The sequence below is a fragment of the Notolepis coatsorum genome (assembly GCF_963971535.1).
Source record: "Notolepis coatsorum genome assembly, chromosome: 3".
NCBI classification, from domain to species: domain Eukaryota; kingdom Metazoa; phylum Chordata; class Actinopteri; order Aulopiformes; family Paralepididae; genus Notolepis; species Notolepis coatsorum.
In genome coordinates, this window is record NC_140167.1 from 117,534,099 (window position 1) to 117,554,883 (window position 20,785).

The following is a 20,785-nucleotide window of genomic DNA, read 5'->3' on the forward strand; positions in this document are numbered from 1 at the left end:
AGCTAGTTTGACCAGGTTTGGACTAGTGGTCGGTGAGTATCCATGGACAGATATCCTCCACTCTGTTGATGCAAAAAAGTCTTTTACTTTGTTTTCTGAACGTATCTCCCAGGCCTATGACCTATGTTTTCCCCTTGTACAGGCATCTCCCAAGCCTCATCATAAACTGATCAAACCATGGATAACCCCAGCTTTTATCAAATCGCTAAATACTAAACGTAGATTGTATAAAAAATATCTTCTCAGTCCCACTCCATTTTATCTTGCTCAATTTAGGAACTATAGAAATAAATTAACCCACATTATCAGAGGAGCTAAAAAGCATTACTACAGGAATGATCTAAAAACAAAAATAACATGACTCTCTTATGGAGAACAATTAACTCTATCTTCAACAAAAAAAATAAACGTAATCAGTTGCCTAATGAATTTAAGGTTGATGGGGGTATTATCACTGACCGCAATTAATTGCCAATAACTTTAATAATTTTTTCTCAGAAGTTGGTCCAACACTGGCTGCAAAGATTCCATTTAGTAATCATAGTCCCCTTCAGTTTATGAATCCTCCAATCAATGACAGTTTTAATTTCTTGCCGGTTACAGAGGATGAGGTTCGGGAGATCTTGATAAACCTGGGGGACGCTTCTCCGGGTTATGATGGTATTGGAGGTAGATTACTGATATCCATTCAAGAATCCATTGTGAAGCCATTATGTCATATTTTTTATATATCATTGGAGAAGGGAATCGTCCCACAGGAACTTAAAATAGCTAAGATCATCCCTATTTATAAAGATGATGACCCAGCCGTCTTCAACCATTACAGACCTATATCCATCCTACCTACCTTGTCAAAAATACTTGAAAAGCTTGTCTATAAAAGATTAATTGAACATCTTAACACTATGGTCGCCAAAAACGCTGTACCACGTCATTCCCCGCCATGCTCATTCTGCCAAAGACGCCGTACCACGTCTTTGATATCAATATTTCAAAAATCTGTGATCGAAATCATATTTCTCCCCCGGAGACTTGAGATCTACTGTTGATCCCCTCTCAACTCTCCAATGGTTCAAGAGCGCCATCTGGTGGCCGATCGGCGGATCGCCCAGAGCGGAAACAGGAAATGGAAGCTGGTGCTCATTTCAATTCGGTCCGATCACTCGCTAATAGTCCCAGGACTCGAGCTAGACACAACGGATAGCAATCCGTTACCAATAACTCGATAAACAACATGATTTGGACGTATATACTATTATACAACCTGGAAATGGATCGCATATTTCTACATCCCATAATAGGAATATTTCTGCTCCACACTCATCGCCCAACGCTATGAGGAAGCTAGGGTAAGATTCAGCGTTATTCTTTAACGTGTTCGATACTAACTGCTCTAATGATCATATCACCCACACTAGATGAATCATCTAACGTTGGCCACGGAATTATAAACGACCCCCCCCCCATCCGGTCAACATCAGATGATCAGTAGTAACTTCTAGAAGCACGTCCATTTGAAATTTTTTATCTCGCGCAGATTCCTATCAAACTGTATTTGATCATCAATATAATGCATTTGGGGCTATAAATCACGTTCTGGAGAAAGCTGCAGAAAACGATAAAAACATACTTATACTTTAGACCGTATTTTAGTATGAATATGTGAATGAAAAAGTATAACGTTGCTACACCCTGAACAATAGATACTTGATGTTGAATTGGCCATAGTAATGTCAATTTAGCAATACAATTTAAAAAGTTATAGCCCTGCAAAGAAGGGGAACTTCTCCATAGACAAATAGAGCTGGCGGAGGATGGTATATTAAGAATATAAGCCTGGCGACCAAAGTGTTAATAAGCACAATATTATTTGCACTCACCAGTACGGGTTCAGAAAGAAACATGCAACATATATGGCAATCACACATCTAATTAATGAAATATACAAAGCTAAAGACAGAAAGGAAAACACTATAGGTATTTTTTTTAGACTTATCAAAGGCATTTGATACAGTCAATCACCATATCCTCCTGCAGAAGCTCTCACATCTTGGAATAAAAAACAATGCACTGCTATGGTTCACCAGTTACCTTAAAGATAGACATCAGTCTGTATCCTATAATGGGATCAATTCTCCTTTTCTTCCTTTACTTTGCGGTCTGCCCCAAGGTTCAATTCTTGGGCCTTTGTTATTTTTGTTATATATCAATGACCTCCCTAACGTCTCAGACAGGCTGTCGAACATTTTATTTGCAGATGACACAAGTGTATTCTATTCACATAAAGATCCTGATACCATCATTAGGGTCATAAATGAAGAACTTAACAAACTATCAATTTGGTTTAAATGCAACAAATTATCACTAAACATTAAAAAAACGAATTAAATTTTTTTTGTCTCAAATCTGTGATTTTTAATTCCTCATCTAAAGTAGTGATCAATGACATCCCCATAGCTAGAGTGTGTTCTACACGATCCCTTGGTGTTCTGTTTGATGAATCCCTATCATGGAAACCTCATATCACAGCCATAACTACAAAAATGGCCAAGAGTATTGGTATTCTTAGAAAAACACGTCACTTGCTGAGCACCGAGGTTGCCACAATGTTATATTACTCTATGGTTTACCCATATATCAATTACTGTAATTTAGTTTGGGGTAGTACTCATCAGACCAAACTTGAGCCCATATACCGTCTGCAGAAACGAGCTCTAAAAATAATCAGCTGTGTTCAACGAAGTCATTCTTCTCAGCCTCTATTCCATACGTTAGGTATACTCAGTGTTTATCAAGTGAATCATCGTAAGACTGGTTTATTAGTGCATAGTTCTTTAAACAGAGCCCTTCCCCCTTTTTTTTCATGACATGTTTGCCCACAATCACCAAATTCATAATTACCCCACACGTAGTTCCTGTTTGCTTAGACCACCCCTTTCCCGCACTTCCCAAACTCAGTTTTGTTTGCTCTACCGAGGGTCAAAGTTGTGGAACTCTTTGCCTCCACATATTTTGTAATTTTCTTTTCTGAAATTCAAAAGAGCACTGAAATCTCATCTCCTAGATCACCAATATTTCCCATATGGACTTCCTTTACAAACTGTGGTCTGATGGCTTGTTGTATTTTGTTATTGTATTTTCGTTTTATTATATATTCTTCCTGTCATTAGTTGTTTTCTCTATACCAGAAATCGTATGGCATGGGTGCCTGCTTCGGTGTCTATGTAGACCTGCTTGTGTGTGTTTGTTTGGGGAGGGGGGGATTTTATATTTTATCTTGATATAATACCAGTGTAATTTTGTTTTCTGGTGAAAGCCCCTAGTGGGTTTTTAGGCAATTCTCCTACACATCCCTTGTGGATTATATTGTATTATATATGTAATTGTTTTTATATGTGTAAATAAACAAACAAACAAACAAACAGCATGAGATGCTCAGTGTTACAGCATGAGATGCTCAGTGTTACAGCATGATATGCTCAGTGTTACAGCATGAGATGCTCAGTGTTACAGCATGAGATGCTCAGTGTTACAGCATGAGACAGTGTTACAGCATGAGATGCTCAGTGTTACAGCATGAGATGCTCAGTGTTACAGCATGAGATGCTCAGTGTTACAGCATGAGACAGTGTTACAGCATGAGATGCTCAGTGTTACAGCATGAGATGCTCAGTGTTACAGCATGAGATGCTCAGTGTTATAGCATGAGACAGTGTTACAGCATGAGATGCTCAGTGTTACAGCATGAGATGCTCAGTGTTACAGCATGAGATGCTCAGTGTTACATCATGAGACAGTGTTAAAGCATGAGATGCTCAGTATTACAGCATGAGATGCTCAGTGTTACAGCATGAGATGCTCAGTGTTACAGCATGAGATGCTCAGGAATCGACACTCACAGTCGCCCAGGCCACAGTTACGCAACTTGGCCATTGACTTAGTGTAGAAACAGACAACTCATTCAGCGCCAGAGGCCTAGAGCATCTTAGTTCCTACTGCACCACCACTCTAAGAGATAGGGCTGCGTGGCGGTGTTTGCAGGGCTATATCCATATTCTATATTATAGCTATGGATACAATACTATGGCTCATTTGACATCAACTATCCATCGTTCAATATGTGAAAAAGAATTAATTCTTTCATGTATACGTTCACATGTTATACCGTGGTGAATATAAGTATAGTTTCAGAGTGATCCTGGCTAATTCCATAAAACGGCGAGGAATACGTGAATTTTACTAAAAGCGTTGGCGTTGCTCGCCTGGACACGCTACTATTTCCAACTCAAATGTATATAATATGTATTATGTTTCATGAATGCATGAAAGGGGGGGGGTCGTTTTTTTATGCTTTGATCGTCACCAACGGCATACGTTCTGGAGTACGTTACACAACGATCAATGTGAAATCATAGTTGGATCAAATCAGGATTGATGTCATATAGTCCTTACTTTCACTAGGAGGTACCCCAAAAAGAATATTCCAATTGTCTGATCGCGATTTCCAGTATTGGTGTCCATCGTGTCGCCAACATAATCCACCACAACACATGCATCGGGTGCATTGGACGCATTTCAATGCCATCGAGTGAACCGCTAGACTTGCCTGACCAAGAAAACTGCGCCCGGAGACATTTTAATGTAACACCGTGTGTGAAAAAAGGTTTAGAAGGGTGGGCGATTTAAGCTACAACATGTAGCACACGCATTTTGCAATTGCTCCGCTCCCACCAACGCTAATTTCGTTTAAAAACATTATTTGGACAGTAAAGAAAGAGAATAGACCACATCGTATGTATTGTTAAGACCCTCTACTAACCATATCAAAAGACAATATGGTTAAAGGTAGAAAGGTGGCAGAGAAAATAACTACGGCAACTTCAACGGCGCAGGACGTAAAAAAACGAGAAAGACGCGTCCTAACCGTCGCTGGTTCTGAGCCGACGGCGACAAGCTCCGAGGAGGAGAAGGAAGAGGACAATTTACCGGGATCATCGATTACGGTCCCCGAAAGAGAGTCAATAGAGACCAACATAAAAGAAGGTACAGATTCAAGCTCCGTGAAAGGGAGAGCAGCCAGATTTATGGATTCCAACGTCACTGCATCTATCTACCATATGCCGCCAACTGAAGAAAGCAGAAATCCACCCGATTTCAACACACTGTCTAACCTGATGGTAGAACAGTCTAACCTGATGAAAGAACAGATGGTAGAACAGTCTAACCTGCAGATTACACACATCAAGGCGCTCGAGGCAAACGTCGATGCTAAATTCGATCGCATCGAGGCTAAATTCGATCGCATCGATGAGAAATTAGAAGAAGTCAAGAAAGCGATCGATGCACAGTCAAAGCGAATCACGACAGTGGAGATTTCGGTGACAGAAAACACAAAAGCAGTCAAGGCGAACGAAGGTAGCATGACAGAGATGGGAGAAGAGATGGAAAAAGTGAAAGATGAATACCGGAGGGAAATAAAATTGCTTAAAAACGAAGTGATGGAGAGGCAACTAGAAACCCATCGTTACCACAGGCGGAATAACATCCGCATTGTGGGGCTTGATGAAGCAGTGAACTGCGATGACATCAACTTTCCAAAAGAGTTATCAACGATTTTGGAAAACTCCGATCCAAACAAAGTGCCAGAAGTGGAACAAGTTTACAGAATTGGTTCCCAGGGGCAAAATATCAACGGGCCGAGAGTCATCATTGTCACTCTGCGGAAAACTACAACAAGGGATGACATCATCAAATATGCTCGCAACCAACGTGGGAAGCTGAAGTATGGTGATAAACCAATATTTATCTACGAAGATTTGAGCAGAGAGGCCATCATCCGACGTCAACCATACAAAGATGTGATGCAAAAGCTGTACATAGCCGGCTACAAGCCAAGGCTAGCATATCCGGCGCTGTTATCATTCTTGGGCAATAACGGCCGCAGGTCAGGTCCATTTACACCCTTTGAAGCTGAGGATTTCCTGAATCAAAATGCAGCAAATAACCCAAAGCATGACGAAAATGCCGGAATCAGTTAAGCCTCTCTCTAAATATATACCAGTGTTGGAATGACTTTATTGTGTTCATCAATGAGGTCATTTCACCAGTGTTGGAATGACATTGTTGTGTTCATCAAAGTAGCAAACGATATGCAAGTCGTCTATAACAAAGTGTACTGTGTATAATACGATTCATAATACATTATAATTTCAGTCTCTGAGGGGACAAATAAATATCAATGAAAAAAGATCTATCTGGAATATTCTGGGTTTATCGCTCAAATGCCCTGGGTCTCTTAGATCATTCTGGAATGTAAAATAGTCTAGGCACTAGTATATTCTACAACCTTCTAGAATATAAGGCACCATGACAACGAAGCATACAACTCTAACAATAACATTCGGTGTGCATACACATAGCAGATAATAAATTAAATGAAGTGCAATCAGCCCTTAATAATACTTTAAAATTATCCACACATAAACGTATGAGCACAGCAAGGTTATTCTAACAATTTAAGTAATCACTCCATTAAAGGCACATTGAAGCGCTAAAAGGCGCTGCTTTTCTATCTTATCTAATCAGTTAAATCGGTTCTAGTGGCTTCTCCACGTTGATAATTATTTATCTCTTATTCCTTATCTATATCTTTCCATTGATTTTTATTTTATTAAATTTTTTCTTCTCATTACTCTATATTTTTTAAATATAATTTAACTTACATTGTTCTTTTCCAATGTTCTTCACATTAAGGTGTCAATATTACTCTATATTTTTTAAATATATTTTAACTTACATTATTCTTTTCCAATGTTCTTCACATTAAGGTGTCAATATTGATCTACAATCTTTTCCTTTTTTTTTTCCCCCACACGTTGGTGGAGGGTTCAAAGGAATATGTCGATAAAGGTTTATTCTCTTTTTATTTTATTTTTTATTTTTATCTTTAGGTTATTTATCACAATACTTCATTACAGTAAGGGAAGGTGCAAGACCAAAAGCGACATTCTATTGCAATAGAATGGAAATGTTAGATCCTATGGCAATGAGCATAGGAAAATTAGGATTACAATGCTCAGGTTGGGCAATCCGGTGGACCATGGGAGAAAGTCAATTGCGGAGGATGTGTTCTTGGAACACAGGCATGTTCGACTTTCTGGGAGAGGGGAAAATAGGGGATTTTTATTTGTATATATATATGTTTTTAAGCTCAGCTCTCAACGGGACCTCATTAATTGGATGTGCATCTATTGTAGCTTCATACTCCAGAAACATTACCAAAAACTACACGAAAACATGCATAGACTATGGCTAGTTTGAATATAATGGTATGGAACACCGGTGGGATAAACAAACAACACAAGCGCAAAAGCGTGCTTACACTGATGAAAAAAGAACATGTGGACGTGGCTCTATTAAGCGAAACGCACATTTTAGAGGGAGACATAAATACGTTAGCGGATAACATATACCATAATATTAGTCACTCTTCTTTTGCTACGAGAACTAGAGGGGTAGCCATAGTCGTCAGACGCAAATTAAATATCGAATTGAAAGGGGTATGGTCGGATGCTGAGGGGCGCATAACTATAGCTAGGATTATACACAATAACAGGAAAATTGCATTGGCAGCGGTATATGCCCCGAATTTGTACGAAGTGGGTTTCTTCACTTCACTAACAGGAGAAATGTTAAACCATCCCGAGTACTCATATATAATAGGTGCGGATTTTAATGCCATTTGGAACCCAAGGATGGACAAAACTTACCTTTCCTTCTCCAGCGAACAAAAGAATTCATCTAAAGCATTAAAAGATTGGTCGAAATCAACAGGAGTAACTGATTTATGGCGTTCACTTAACCCCATGACCCGCAAGTACTCCTGTCGTTCGGCGAGACACAACACACTATCCAGAATTGATTACGTCTTTGCATCCCCGAGAATATTTGATAAATACGAAGTGGAAATGACACCCAATGCGCTATCAGATCACTGCTACTTAATCCTGAAAGCAACATTTGGTACACTATCTACCCGGGCCCCAAGATGGCGTTTTAATTCGATGCTGCTTAACAACAAGGAATTCATTACACAAATTAAAGAAGCTCTCACAGTATTCCTACAAGATAATGCTAACTCGGTGCAAGATCCCAGAATATTATGGATGTCGGTAAAGAATATGATCAAGGATTTCTCGGATAGATTTACCTCCATATTGCGCAAAAATCAAAACACAAAACTGTCTGAAATGGAAACGCTTTACTCAACGCTTTTTAATTCTTTAAAATACAACAACTCTACTAGACTAGATAACCAAGTTAACATTCTAAAGACAGAGATCAAAGCAATGTACAGACAGAAATCGGAATTGCAAATACGCAGCACTAGACAACAGCAGTACTTCCAAGGTTCTAAACCTAGTCACCTATTAGCCATGCGACTAAGAATTAATGCAAAATTTGCAGATATAACTGCCATTAGGAAACAACAAGCTCTAGTAACAGAACCCAAAATAATAAACGATACATTCAAAGAATTCTACTCCGATTTATATAACTCAGAAACGACCTTTGATCAAGACAAATTAGACACATATCTTAATCAAATTACTCTCCCTAAACTTACGGATGAAGACGCTAAACAGTTAGAAGTACCGATCACATTAGAAGAACTCAAGAAGGCCATATCCGGAATGAAAAACGGCAAAGCTCCGGGAATTGACGGTATCCCATCAGAAATGTACATTTCTTGCTGGGACATATTTGGACCCTTATTACTAAATATGATCTTATACTCAGTCAAAGAGGGAAGCTTCATTGAACACCAAAATACCGCACTCATTTCAGTTCTTCACAAAAAAGACAAAGACCCCACTGAATGCGGTAGTTACCGTCCTTTAAGCCTCCTCGGAACCGATGTCAAACTGTACTCTAAGATATTAGCCATCAGATTGCAAAAGCATATGACGTCTTTAGTTCATACGGACCAAACAGGCTTCATAAAAGGTCGCCTGATCAATGATAACATAAGGCGAATACTGCACGTACTAGATACAGACAAAGAGGACATCACACCTAAGGCGATACTATCCCTGGATGCTATGAAAGCATTTGACAGGTTGGAATGGTCGTTTCTATGGGCAGTATTGGAAAGGATGGGGTTAGGAAAAGGTTTCATTGATATGATTAAAGTACTATACAAGGACCCATCGGCCAGGATTACAACAGGCACATTCATCTCCGATATCTTTCCGGTATCGCGCTCAGCCAGACAAGGTTGCCCTCTTAGTCCCGGACTATTCGATCTATCATTAGAACCTTTAGCACAATTTATAAGACAATCCCAACACATAGAACCAATAGTAATCAAGGGCACACATCATAAAATTAGTTTATATGCGGACGACGTAATATTGTTCATGCAAAACCCCAACAACACATTGCCGCTTATACTCAAGTTGATAGAGAACTTTGGTGATTTATCGGGATTTAAAATAAATTGGCCTAAGTCGGCTTTTCTTCCTCTTAACACCAGTGCAAAAAAAGAGACAACCCTCCCAGGTGCGATACCCATGGTCAAACATTTCAGATGCTTGGGTGTGGAAATATTTCCCACCATAAGACAAACGGTGAAGCACAATTACACAAAAATACAGAACAAAATCAAGGACGACCTGGACAGGTGGGCAAAACTTAAAAACTCAGTACAGGCAAGGGTATCAATAGTTAAGATGGATGTATTACCAAGAATCAATTTCTTCAGCTCAATGCTTCCGTTACCTCCTCCAGAGGGCTACTGGAAAAGATTACAAACCTCCACATACAAATTTATTTGGAATAACAAACCACCTCGCATAAAAAGATCCACCGCACAGAGAAGTAAAGCAGACGGTGGCATGGCAGTCCCAGATTTTTTACAATATTTTAATGCCTTCACATTAAGACCATTGAAGAAGATATGGTTTGACCCCGAGGCTTTGGTATCTTGGAGAAAATTAGAAGAAAACATAGTAGCCCCACAGAGATTGAAAGACATAGCATACACTAAACTTTCAATCAAGCATTGTGAGCGAGAATTTGGCCCAATAATAACCCATGCAATCAGGACATGGCGGGAAACACAAAGGAAATTTCCTAACCCTCAAGTATGGCATAATCACACTCCCATATTCAATAACAATGCTCTCTTAATGGGAAAACGACCTATAAGATTCCCTGTATGGGAAGAAAGAGGCATACACTCATTAGGGGATATTTTTAATAACAAGGGCCTCTGTAGTTATGTCGAAATATGCATAAAGTTTAACCTCACCGAGTCCACATGGCTTTTTTACATACAGTTACGACTTTGTATGAGATCTCACGGTGTTCCATTACACATACCAATTGAACACCACAGATACCACAAATTTTTCTATGAAAGAGATACATTGGGAGGTTTTGTATCAGGTTTTTATTATCAATTACTAACGTCCTCGTACGAAACCCTTCAACTAGACAATGTCTGGAGGAGGGATATACCAGACCTGGAAAATGACTTTGATTGGCAAGGAGCCTGGGCAAATGTCCGACTTACATCAAGGAACCCGGATCATCAACAAATCAATCTGAACTATATTCACAGGACTTACTTGACTCCTATAAGGCTGTGCAAAATGGGGCTTATACAAGACTCCAAATGCTCCCAATGTACAAATGGGGACGAAGGAACATTTATGCACATGTATTGGGACTGCCCACCAGTTAAGGCATTCTGGAAAGATGTGTCCCAACAATTATCAATACTCGTATTTTGGAATATACCTGTACACCCCGCGGTATTGCTATTGAATGATGTTTTTGAGTTTGCAGTGAACCCACAACTAAAAAGATTGGTTTTATCGGGTATCACAGTAGCTAAAAAACTGATTGCATCACGTTGGTTTCAACCGGAAAAAATGTGCCGGAAAGTGTGGTTTCTTACATATCTCGATGTGATATATCAAGAAATATCTACAGCAAGAATTCTGGGGCTCAATGAATCCAAAATGTTAATGTGGTTAGAAGTGGTGGAGAGAATAAAAGCTAGCCTATAATGGTGATGTCTGGTTAGGAGTGAGGGATAATGGAGGTACTATCCAAGAGGGGGTCCGGGAGGGGGGGGTTTGAGCTGGAGCATATGTGTGTAGTGTTTTAGAAAATAGGTATTAGGGGTATATTATATACTAACATTTATATAATTGTAACTTCGCTGGATATACACGGTATACGGTTAAAATGTTATTATTGACTATTTTTGTTTTATCCTGTTTCTGTACTTGCATATATTTTAACCACCTTTACTGAAAGTTTCATTATACATTGTGTGTTGAGTACTGACTTTTAATAAGTTTTGTTTTGCAATAATAAAAAAAATTAAAAAAAAAAGAAAAAAGAAGGGTGGGCGATACTGCCACCTACCTGGATGCGGCCGGTATTGCACTCTAGCGATCTTAGAGTGATTCCCAACCCCGAGGTCCGTGTGAGAGAAATTAATAAAAATATCGAATAAAAAAACGATGAAAACCCGACTATACTCAGGTTTTCGGGGGTCCTGGCGCTCAACGCATGGCGAGATAACCCAACTATCCTCGGGTCTGGCGCTGATTGAGTTAAAGATATTTTTATGTTAATATAAATATGAAGACAAAAAGTATAGTTTGTTCAGATTGGGGAGGAGTGGGGGGTATAGAGAAGTGTGTGTGTGTGTGTGTGTGTGTGTGTGTGTGTGTGTGTGTGTGTGTGTGTGTGTGTGTGTGTGTGTGTGTGTGTGTGTGCGTGTGTGCATGTGCGTGCGTGCGTGTGTGTGTGAAGAGCAGAAAAAAAGGATGTAGAGACAAATGTAATGAATATGAATATGAATAAATAAATAATAATGTCTAAGATATAAAGGTAGATGGTGCAAAGTGAGGTGAACAGCAACGTGTCCCACCAGGTTGATCTTTGACTGTTTTTCTCCTGACAATGTGGCTGCACACTGAGACCTGAACAATCTTGCTTTCAATCTGCATGTTCCTCCAGCTTCGGCCCCCGGACACCAGCTCTTCAAAGAGCTGGAGGAATGTGGAGGACTTTGATGAAGTGCTTTTCACAGAGTGTTATTGATTGATGCACTGGTGACTCATAGTCATTCCAAAGCTTAAAGTCTCCTGTTTTATAATATGTGTGTGTGTGTGTGTGTGTGTGTGTGTGTGTGTGTGTGTGTGTGTGTGTGTGTGTGTGTGTGTGTGTGTGTGCGTGTGCGTGTGTGTGTCTTCCCCAGGTGTCAGTGGTACATCAAGGCCAAAATGAGCTCTGAGGAGAAGAGAAGGACCAACTATCAAAATGGACACGGTGAGGCTATGTCTCTCGCCCTCACCCCCCCCCCCCCCCCCCTGTCTCCTGTCTTTCTCAATTTCTCATTCTCAGTCTCTCATTCATCCTCTCTCTCTCTCGTCATGGTGAGACCTCTCACCATAGATATATATCACTAGATGACTTACCCGTGCTGCTGGCCAACAGAGGCCGACATGCATGTCTATGGTGCATGTACTATTGAAATAACCATAGCTTGCTCAATTTTCAACCGTTTGGTTTGTTAAAAACGTCAAAGATGTAGTTATCATACTGCATACTTATAATGGATTTTCATATGAAAAATAGAAAAATGTAAGATTCTTCCAAGCAAGAATCATAGCCACGTTAATAACGTTTGTAATAAGCCAAATCGTTTGTAAATCTGTCAAGATTTCAGCTAGTTAAGATAAGATAAGATATTCCTTTATTGATCCCCTTGGGGAAATTCAGGCATCATAGCAGCATGTGGGATGAGGGGGGTACAGGTAGTAAAAACAACACAAGCAGTATAAACAAATAAGGCAATATAATTTACTGTCTAACTAACTGAAATATACAGTATTCACAGTATCACACAATGTGCTGTATGCATAAGGTAGTGTTATAATTTACTATCTAACTAACTGAAATATACAGTATTCATATTCACAGTATCACAGTATTCACACAAGGTGCAGTATGCATAAGGTAGTGTTATTGTCCTTTTTAGGTTCCTATTAGTTCTAGTTGGATGTCTGGCAGCAGTCCCTGCCCACTGTTGTGGAGCCTGATGGCCGCTGGTATGAAGGACCCCACCGAGGCGGTTAGTTGAGTGTCGGGGGGGTATGAGTCTGTGGCTGAACGTGCTTCTCATCTTGACTAGCTCATCGTAGAGGTGCAAACATTGAAGGACCTGAGTCTCCTCAGGGAGAACAGCCCTTCCTGTAGAGGGCCTCTGTGTTGTCCGACCAATCCAGTTTATTGTTCAGGTGTACCCCAAGGAACTTATATGAGTCCACCACCTCCACCTCATCCCCTCAGATGGTGATGGGAATCGGGGGGGGGGCCTCTTCTTGCCCCTCCGGAAGTCCACTACCAGCTCCCTGGTCTTACTGGTGTTGAGTTGGAGGTGGTTGCTGTCGCTCCACCCCACAAAGCTCTCCACCAGGGCTCTATACTCCTCCTCATCATCGTCGGTGATGTAGCTTACGATGGGGGAGTCGTCAGAGAACTTCTGCAGGTGGCACCCACTTGAGTTGTGGCAGAAGTCTGAGGTATAGAGGGTGAAGAGGAAGGGTGACAGCACAGTTCCTTGGGGGGCGCCGGTGTTGCTCACCAGTACGTCAGACTGACTGTCCTTTAGTCTGACGTACTGCGGTCTCTCAGTGAGGTAGTCCTTGATCCAGGCCACCAAGCCGTGCTCCAGCTGCATCACAGAGAGCTTCTCCGCTAGCAATAACAGCTGGATGGTGTTGAAGGCACTGGAGAAGTCGAAGAACATAATCCTCAGTGAGCTGCGCGGCTTCTCCAGGTGTGTGTACGCTCTGTGGAGCATATAGATGATGGCGTCCTCCACCCCGATGTTTGCCTGCTATGCAAACTGCAGGGGGTTGAGGGAGTCACACACCAGGGGCTTGAGATGTTGCAGGACCAGTCTCTCAAACGTCTTCATGACGTGTGACGTCAGAGCAACTGGCCTGTAGTCATTGAGGGTGCTGGGTCGTCCCTCCTTGGGAACCGGGACAATGCAGGAGGTCTTCCAGAACTGGGGCACCAACTCTCCAGCCTCAGGGAGAGGTTCAAGAGATGTTCGAGCGGTGCTGCCAGCTGCTCCGCACATGCTTTGAGCACCCTGGGTATTTTTGTTTGTGCAGATCATCACCTTAAAGCAGTAGTCCACTCAAGCAAGATGGCCGCCAGTGAACTACGCGGGAGACTCCGCCCTGAGCCATCTAGTGTTTATATATATATATCTATGCCTCTCACCACCGGTGTCTCCAGAGTACCAACTGATAATGGTCTGTTGACACTGGTCAGTGTGGACTAAAGGACACAAGGGTGCATTCTTGGCCATGAAAGCATCCCTTACAAAATACAAATACAAAATCCTGCAAGTGAACTGGCACCGCTATCCTTCACGCTGGGCAAATCCTTTATGTCCTTATTGTACAACACCCCCATAATAATGTATAGCCGGTGTACTTGGTTAGAAAATAGTTCCTGCAGGATGAATGAATGATCATTGCATTTATATAGTGCTTTTCTATACACTCAAAGTGCTCACCGCAATAGGGAGGGGTAGTCTGACGTCACTGGTTGTTCCACCCGTATAGGGATTCATCATTGGGAAAATGGATTATCAGCTATTGTAACAATTCTGCCGCATGGAAATTGAAAAGCTTTCCATTTTTGCACAAAATGAGATTTTTTTTAACCTCTTATCACGCAACGTCCCACATATGGACTTTTTGCAACCGGCACTTTGGTGACCCCTAGTGGCTCGGGTGTGCATATTTTGTAATACAATATATATATCGAATTGAAGGCTTATTTGTTGCCTGTGGATAGCGACAAAATCCGACTTGAGGCTTGTGCAAAGTACACGGTATTGCGCAAAATACCACTCCCGACTCAGGCTGCAGTAGTTCCGTCAATCTAGATCCGATCTCGATAATTATTGTGGATCGTTGTAGCCAATGAGTGTGGCTTTCCAATGATACCCCACATGCATGTATGAATAAAAATAAATAAAAAAAGACGAAAACAGGAAGAGAAAAACAGCCGAAAACTGAGTTTTTCTTTGTACACAGTTTACCAAAATCACTCCTAATCACTCATTTCTGAATGGATCTTTATGAAATTTTGGATATGTACTACATAAGGCTTCAGGCTATGGCTCCGTCTGGATTTGTAAGCCATACCACCTTCTGGGAAAATACCACTAATACTACTAACTACTACAGAAAAACTTGAGTAACGAGTTTTTCTACAACTCAAGTTCAGACCTATGTTACTCTATTACATTAGCACTAAAAGTGAATTTTTTCTTGTTTTGGTTTGCAAAAAAAGTATGCAGTCCTCATTTCAAGTTTAAAAATTGCCACTTTTCTGCCCGCTTGATTAATGATTAATTGCAAATATTTTCATGTTGAGCTATAGATTGTGGATGAATAAGCACAGAAAGGTACACCATGCAAATGTTAATGCTTTATTTGTTTTAAACGAGACAATTTAGAAATGGGCAATGGGGAAATACATTGCGTTGGACAGAGGGTGGAACACGAAAAATGGCAATGACGTAACCACTACACCTCCCTATGTAGGTGGAAATTGCCTCCTTCACCACTGGTAGCACCCAACCTTGGGCTATGCAGGCTCAATGGCTGACATACACTGACTGGCACCAGGCACACATCACACGACTGAACGGCTCAGGAGACAGGGATTGATATCAGCCAATTAAGGGGGAGGGATGATTAGGTGGCCTTGATGTCAGAGACCAGTTTGGGAATTTGACCAGGAACATTGGGGAACTCCCTACTCTTTGCAATACGCGCCCTGGGTTCTTTAATGACCGAATTCAGTCAAGACCTCGGTTTAACGTCTCATCCGAAGGACGGCACTTGCAGTTGTACGGTGTGCCTATCGCCATAACAGGGGCATTGTTACTGACATGTCCAGAGGACAGAGTGCTCCCTGCTGGACAACAACACCACTTTCCAACAATGGTTTTGACCAGGGCACGAACCGGTGATCTTCCGATCATGAGTCCGGAGCTCTACCCATGTAGCCACACTGCCGGACAGTAGCTCATAACAAGGTCTGTGGATTATCTTGAGTAACCGGGTCAGGATTTCCGGAATTTATATTGCTTTTGAGTTTTTCAAATGTATTCTTCTGGTGCTTTAAGTACCACAAACCGAATGTCATTCAGCTCTACTGCAACGGAGTGACGGCAGAAATGTCTACGGCAGATAACTAGGCGAATCACACCGAAACGATCTGGTTCGATAGATAGCACTCTCTCCTCAGAGTACGAGGAAAAATATGCTTTTTTGAACTTTGTGAACTGCCCCTTTAGGTCTGCATGCCTTTTATGGGGTTGCCAGGGCATCTACATATGCTAATTAACATGAACTGGCGCATGCATTCTCTTTAGGGTATAACAATTGACACTCGCCATCTGGTACACTTGAGGCGTGCACAAAATCAAGAGGCTGTGCAGGTTTCATGAATCCCATGTTGTTTTTCGTAGGCTCTCTTTTCTCAAGAACAAACGTGAGAGGAATTTAGGAAAGTTTTATGAATGAGGCCTAATGTCTCTCTCTTTCTCTCTCTCTCTCTCTCTTTTTTTTTACTCACTCTGTTTTTCATTTCACTATTGAATGTTCCAGTTTCAGGTAAAGAGACCAAAATGACAATTTGCTCCCCGCTTCTCATTTGGAGTCGCGCGGCTCTTCAAAGGGTAACACTTTGAGAGTGGAAAAATGCAGCGTATAATGTCATTCTCCTGCGTAAACACTTTACTTTATTGGGCGTGTTTATCCCGTTCACGGCATAAAGCATCTCACCTTTGAGAGAGGAGTGAAGCAATGCAATCAATTCTCACCAAAAGCTACTATTCCACAGGCCCCTCAATTTGGTTTGAAGTGAATGGAGGATGAAGTGTGTCCCTCACCTCTGCCTGTAGCCGCCTTTGAAGGATTGGAAACACCTCTCTTCTGTTTCTCTCTCTCTCTCTCTCTCTCTCTCTCTCTCTCTCTCTCTCTCTCTCTCTCTCTCTCTCTCTCTCTCTCACACACACATTCTCCCTCCATTCCTTTATTATCTTGCTTATCTGTTCTCCCTGCCACTTTCCTTTTCTCATCCCTATCCTCTGCTCTCCTCTCTTCTGCTGCCCCCCCCCTCTCTCTCTCTCTCGCTCTCTCTCTCTCTCTCTCTCTCTCTCTCTCTCTCTCTCTCTCTCTCTCTCTCTCTCTCTCTCTCTTTCCAAGTTCTTCCTCTACAAATGGAAACCAATGTCAGGCAGAGTGATAGATTGCCACCTTGGCCAACAGAAATACGAATTAAACGAAACAAGAATAACTAAACATAGTCTTACCCTCACCCTAACCATGACTACCATCACTACTACCACCACTACCATTATCACCACCACTATTACCACCACCACTACCATTATCACCACCACTATTACCACCTCCACTACCATATCACCACCACTATTACCACTACCACTACCATATCACTACCATTATCACCACCACTATTACCACCACCACTACCATATCACTACCATTATCACCACCACTATTACCACCACCACTACCATTATCACCACCATTATCACCACCACTATTACCACCACCACTACCTTATCACCACCACTATTACCAAGAACCACTACCATATCACCACCATTATCACCACCACTATTACCACCACCACTACCATATCACCACCATTATCACTGTTGTGAAGGATCAGATTAAACCGAATATATATATTTATTTATGGATATATATTTAATAGTATTTGTATATCGTGTGATATCCCTTGTATATTCCTTGTACATATACACTGAATATCCCTTTAGTCTACTAACAGCCCATAATAGTTTCATTCTCTCATTGGACAAGAACTTGGCGCCAGCAGCCAAGCCCCTTGGTTCAAGTTCAATCGTGCCGACGAACATGTCGTTACTAGCCCGGTTCCGCGTAGGAATACGTCTGGCGAAATACGAATGGTACTATTTGTTCACAGCGCATATATATATGGCGCAAGTAAAGTAGAACTTTCTTTTAGTCCCTTAGCCCTTAGTTCTTTACCCTCCAACCTAGTGGCAAGACGTTAAGCCTCACCCACGATACACGTGTGGTGCAGTATGGTCAACTTGGCCTCAGAATGGCATTGAGACATCGTGTGGATTAATAGTTGAATTGTCATAGTTTGGCACTATACCGTCGAGTGGGACGTATTTCTATTAAGTTAATAATAGTCTATTATGTATGGTGCATCGTTCGGTTAGAGTTATAAAGTGAGCAGTACCCCCATCGTTTCCTCGCGTTATCTAGAGTCTTAACCAGGCTGGGCAGACCACGTGTGGTGCTTTCATCCGAGGAGTTCTGGGCTAGGACGAGTGGACCTGCACATTGGATTACCTTACCCGGACGACGGCGAGCCCTACACGGCTTGGATTATCTACTTGCTTTGGGTGCTTTGATTTATGCCATGGATAACAGCCAACACTGGTGAGTGTTGGCTACCCCCCGAGAGGAGTCCAGGTGAGACAGCGCTCTACCCCGAGTGAGGTCGCCTCACGTCTCTTCGTTGTGGACCGGCAGCTACCGTCTACAAGAGGGCCCAACTGTATTCATCTGTGGACCAAGGTTCTGTGGGCACCGTGTTCAGCACTCTGAATTCTCCCAAGAAATCGTTGGCCAGATGGGATATCGCCAGCGGCTCTCCTAACCCCCCCCCCCCCCCCCCCCCCCTACTGACTTACAACCAGCGGGACCCCCTTTAGTGTATCCAGCTATAATCATTAAGTACCATCGCTATAGTTCCCTAAAGAACCAGGTTGTATACTTGCTTATTGCGTAACCAGCGATTGGACATTCAATGTTGATTTGCCTACGAATACTCATTTGCCTTACAAGTGCATTCAAATCATAAATGTCATTACGTGAACGTTGTATATACCCTTTGCTATATATTAAAGATTCGACGGATACATTTGTGTGGACTTGGTTTCATCAGGTGGGAAAGTGTTCATCATATCTATATCATGTACTGTGTGGCCAGTAGTTAAAGTACATAAAGCGGTAGTGGTTTAATGATACCATACTTATCAATACAGTCAGGGAATTGTACCCCTCAGTTACAATTGGTCCTTCGAGCCGGAGGGTAACTAGTGTAATATTAATATAGTGTTATTAATATTGAAATGGCCTATGATGAACACTCCACGAAACGGTCCTCCTAACGTAGAACGCCCGCGGCGCAGACGACAGCCACCTCCGTACTTAGAGGATTACGCTGTCAGTCAACTACCTAGCCTTCTACAAACGGTAAACGCGGTAAAAGTAGAAAGTAAAATTATGTCTGACCTTAACGACCAGGTTACCCCGACCACAGAGGCCCTAGTGGGTTCTAATGTAACTGACCAAGCTCACGGTGGGGACCAGGAGGGAGCTGACATGCCTTTACCCCCCGCCAATACCGAAGAAGTAGTCCCCGACCAGCCCCGGGAGGAAGACAACCCTACAGAGAGAGAACTCTGCACGGAAGAAGAGGAGGAGAGCGCCGAGGAAATAGAGCTCCAGGACTCCCCAACGAGTACCGCCAGGAGCGGCTCACCTCTACAACCGTCTTCCCCCAGCGAAGCGGAGAGGATGCTATCACAGGCGTTCCTCGTCAGCCTGACAGCCTCTACCGAACGCGATCGACTCCAGGGTGAACGCGATCGACTTCAGGGTGAAAGCGATCGACTCCAGACACAGCAACGGAGCGAAGAAGAGCGCATACGCCTGGAGATGAGACGCCTTCAGACGGAAGAGAATATGGCAAGAGACCGAGCAGACACCCAGCGTGCCGCTGCCGGTGCCCAAAGAGAAGCAGAGCGCGACCTCGCTCTCATCCAGCGCGAAACCGAGCGCGACAGACTACAAGCCGAGCGCGACAAGCTACAAGCGCAACTAATGGAGCAGCTGATCCTCAAGGCAACACCCTCTCCCTCCGCCAGGGGTTCAAGGAACTCGTCGAGACAACAGTCAAGGGCAGCGTCTCCTAACCGAACAAGCGACCCTGAACTTGACCAACAGACCAAGCCTATACCCCCCGCAGACCCCCTTCCCCGACCGGTCCAAGCGAGACCCAGCTACAAGGAAGGAGCAGCATACACTGCGGAGAAGCTAAATAAACGACTACAGGATCTAGAGGACCTGATAGAAGAAGAAGAGGGAGAGGAGGAGAACCAAGCCCGACGACAGCACAGTACTCCACCGGACCAGGAGGTCCAGTACAGCCCAGGCTATACCCCCGCGGCGCTGCGCTACAGACCCCCGACTCTATTCACGGGTGAGCACGACGCACGACCAGCCCCGAGGAATAGCACCTGGACCAGCGGGCCATGGTACCCTGCCGGTACCAGCCCACAGAGAGGCGCAAGAGGAGACTCGCCTAGGAGGCCTCTCCCCCAACGCTCGCCGATGTATCAGCCATCCACGGCGTCATACATTGCCACACCGACCATCCCAGACTTCACCCATGAGAATCGGGCACAGTACACGGAGCTCCGAATGTGCTTAGAGACAATGATGGTGGATGTCGTTGATGAACGTCACAAGTATGCAATATTACTGAAGCACCTGAAAGTACCCCGAGCGCACAATATAGCGCTAGCCTATGCCACCTCTACGACCCCATACACCGCGGCTCTAGCAGCGCTGGA

General features: G+C 42.7%; 1 protein-coding gene across 1 annotated transcript in view; it reads left to right on the top strand.

Annotated features, from left to right (window-relative positions):
* The window catches only part of LOC311225967 (ephrin type-A receptor 6-like), a gene marked incomplete at its 5' end in the record, with an annotated part of 450,657 nt that overhangs the window by 325,820 nt on the left and 104,052 nt on the right, over nt 1-20,785 (top strand). Inside the window, one exon of the mRNA XM_084311353.1 lies at nt 12,281-12,351. Coding sequence (XP_084167479.1) covers nt 12,281-12,351 — 71 coding nt within the window. The remainder of the gene's footprint in view (nt 1-12,280; nt 12,352-20,785) is intronic.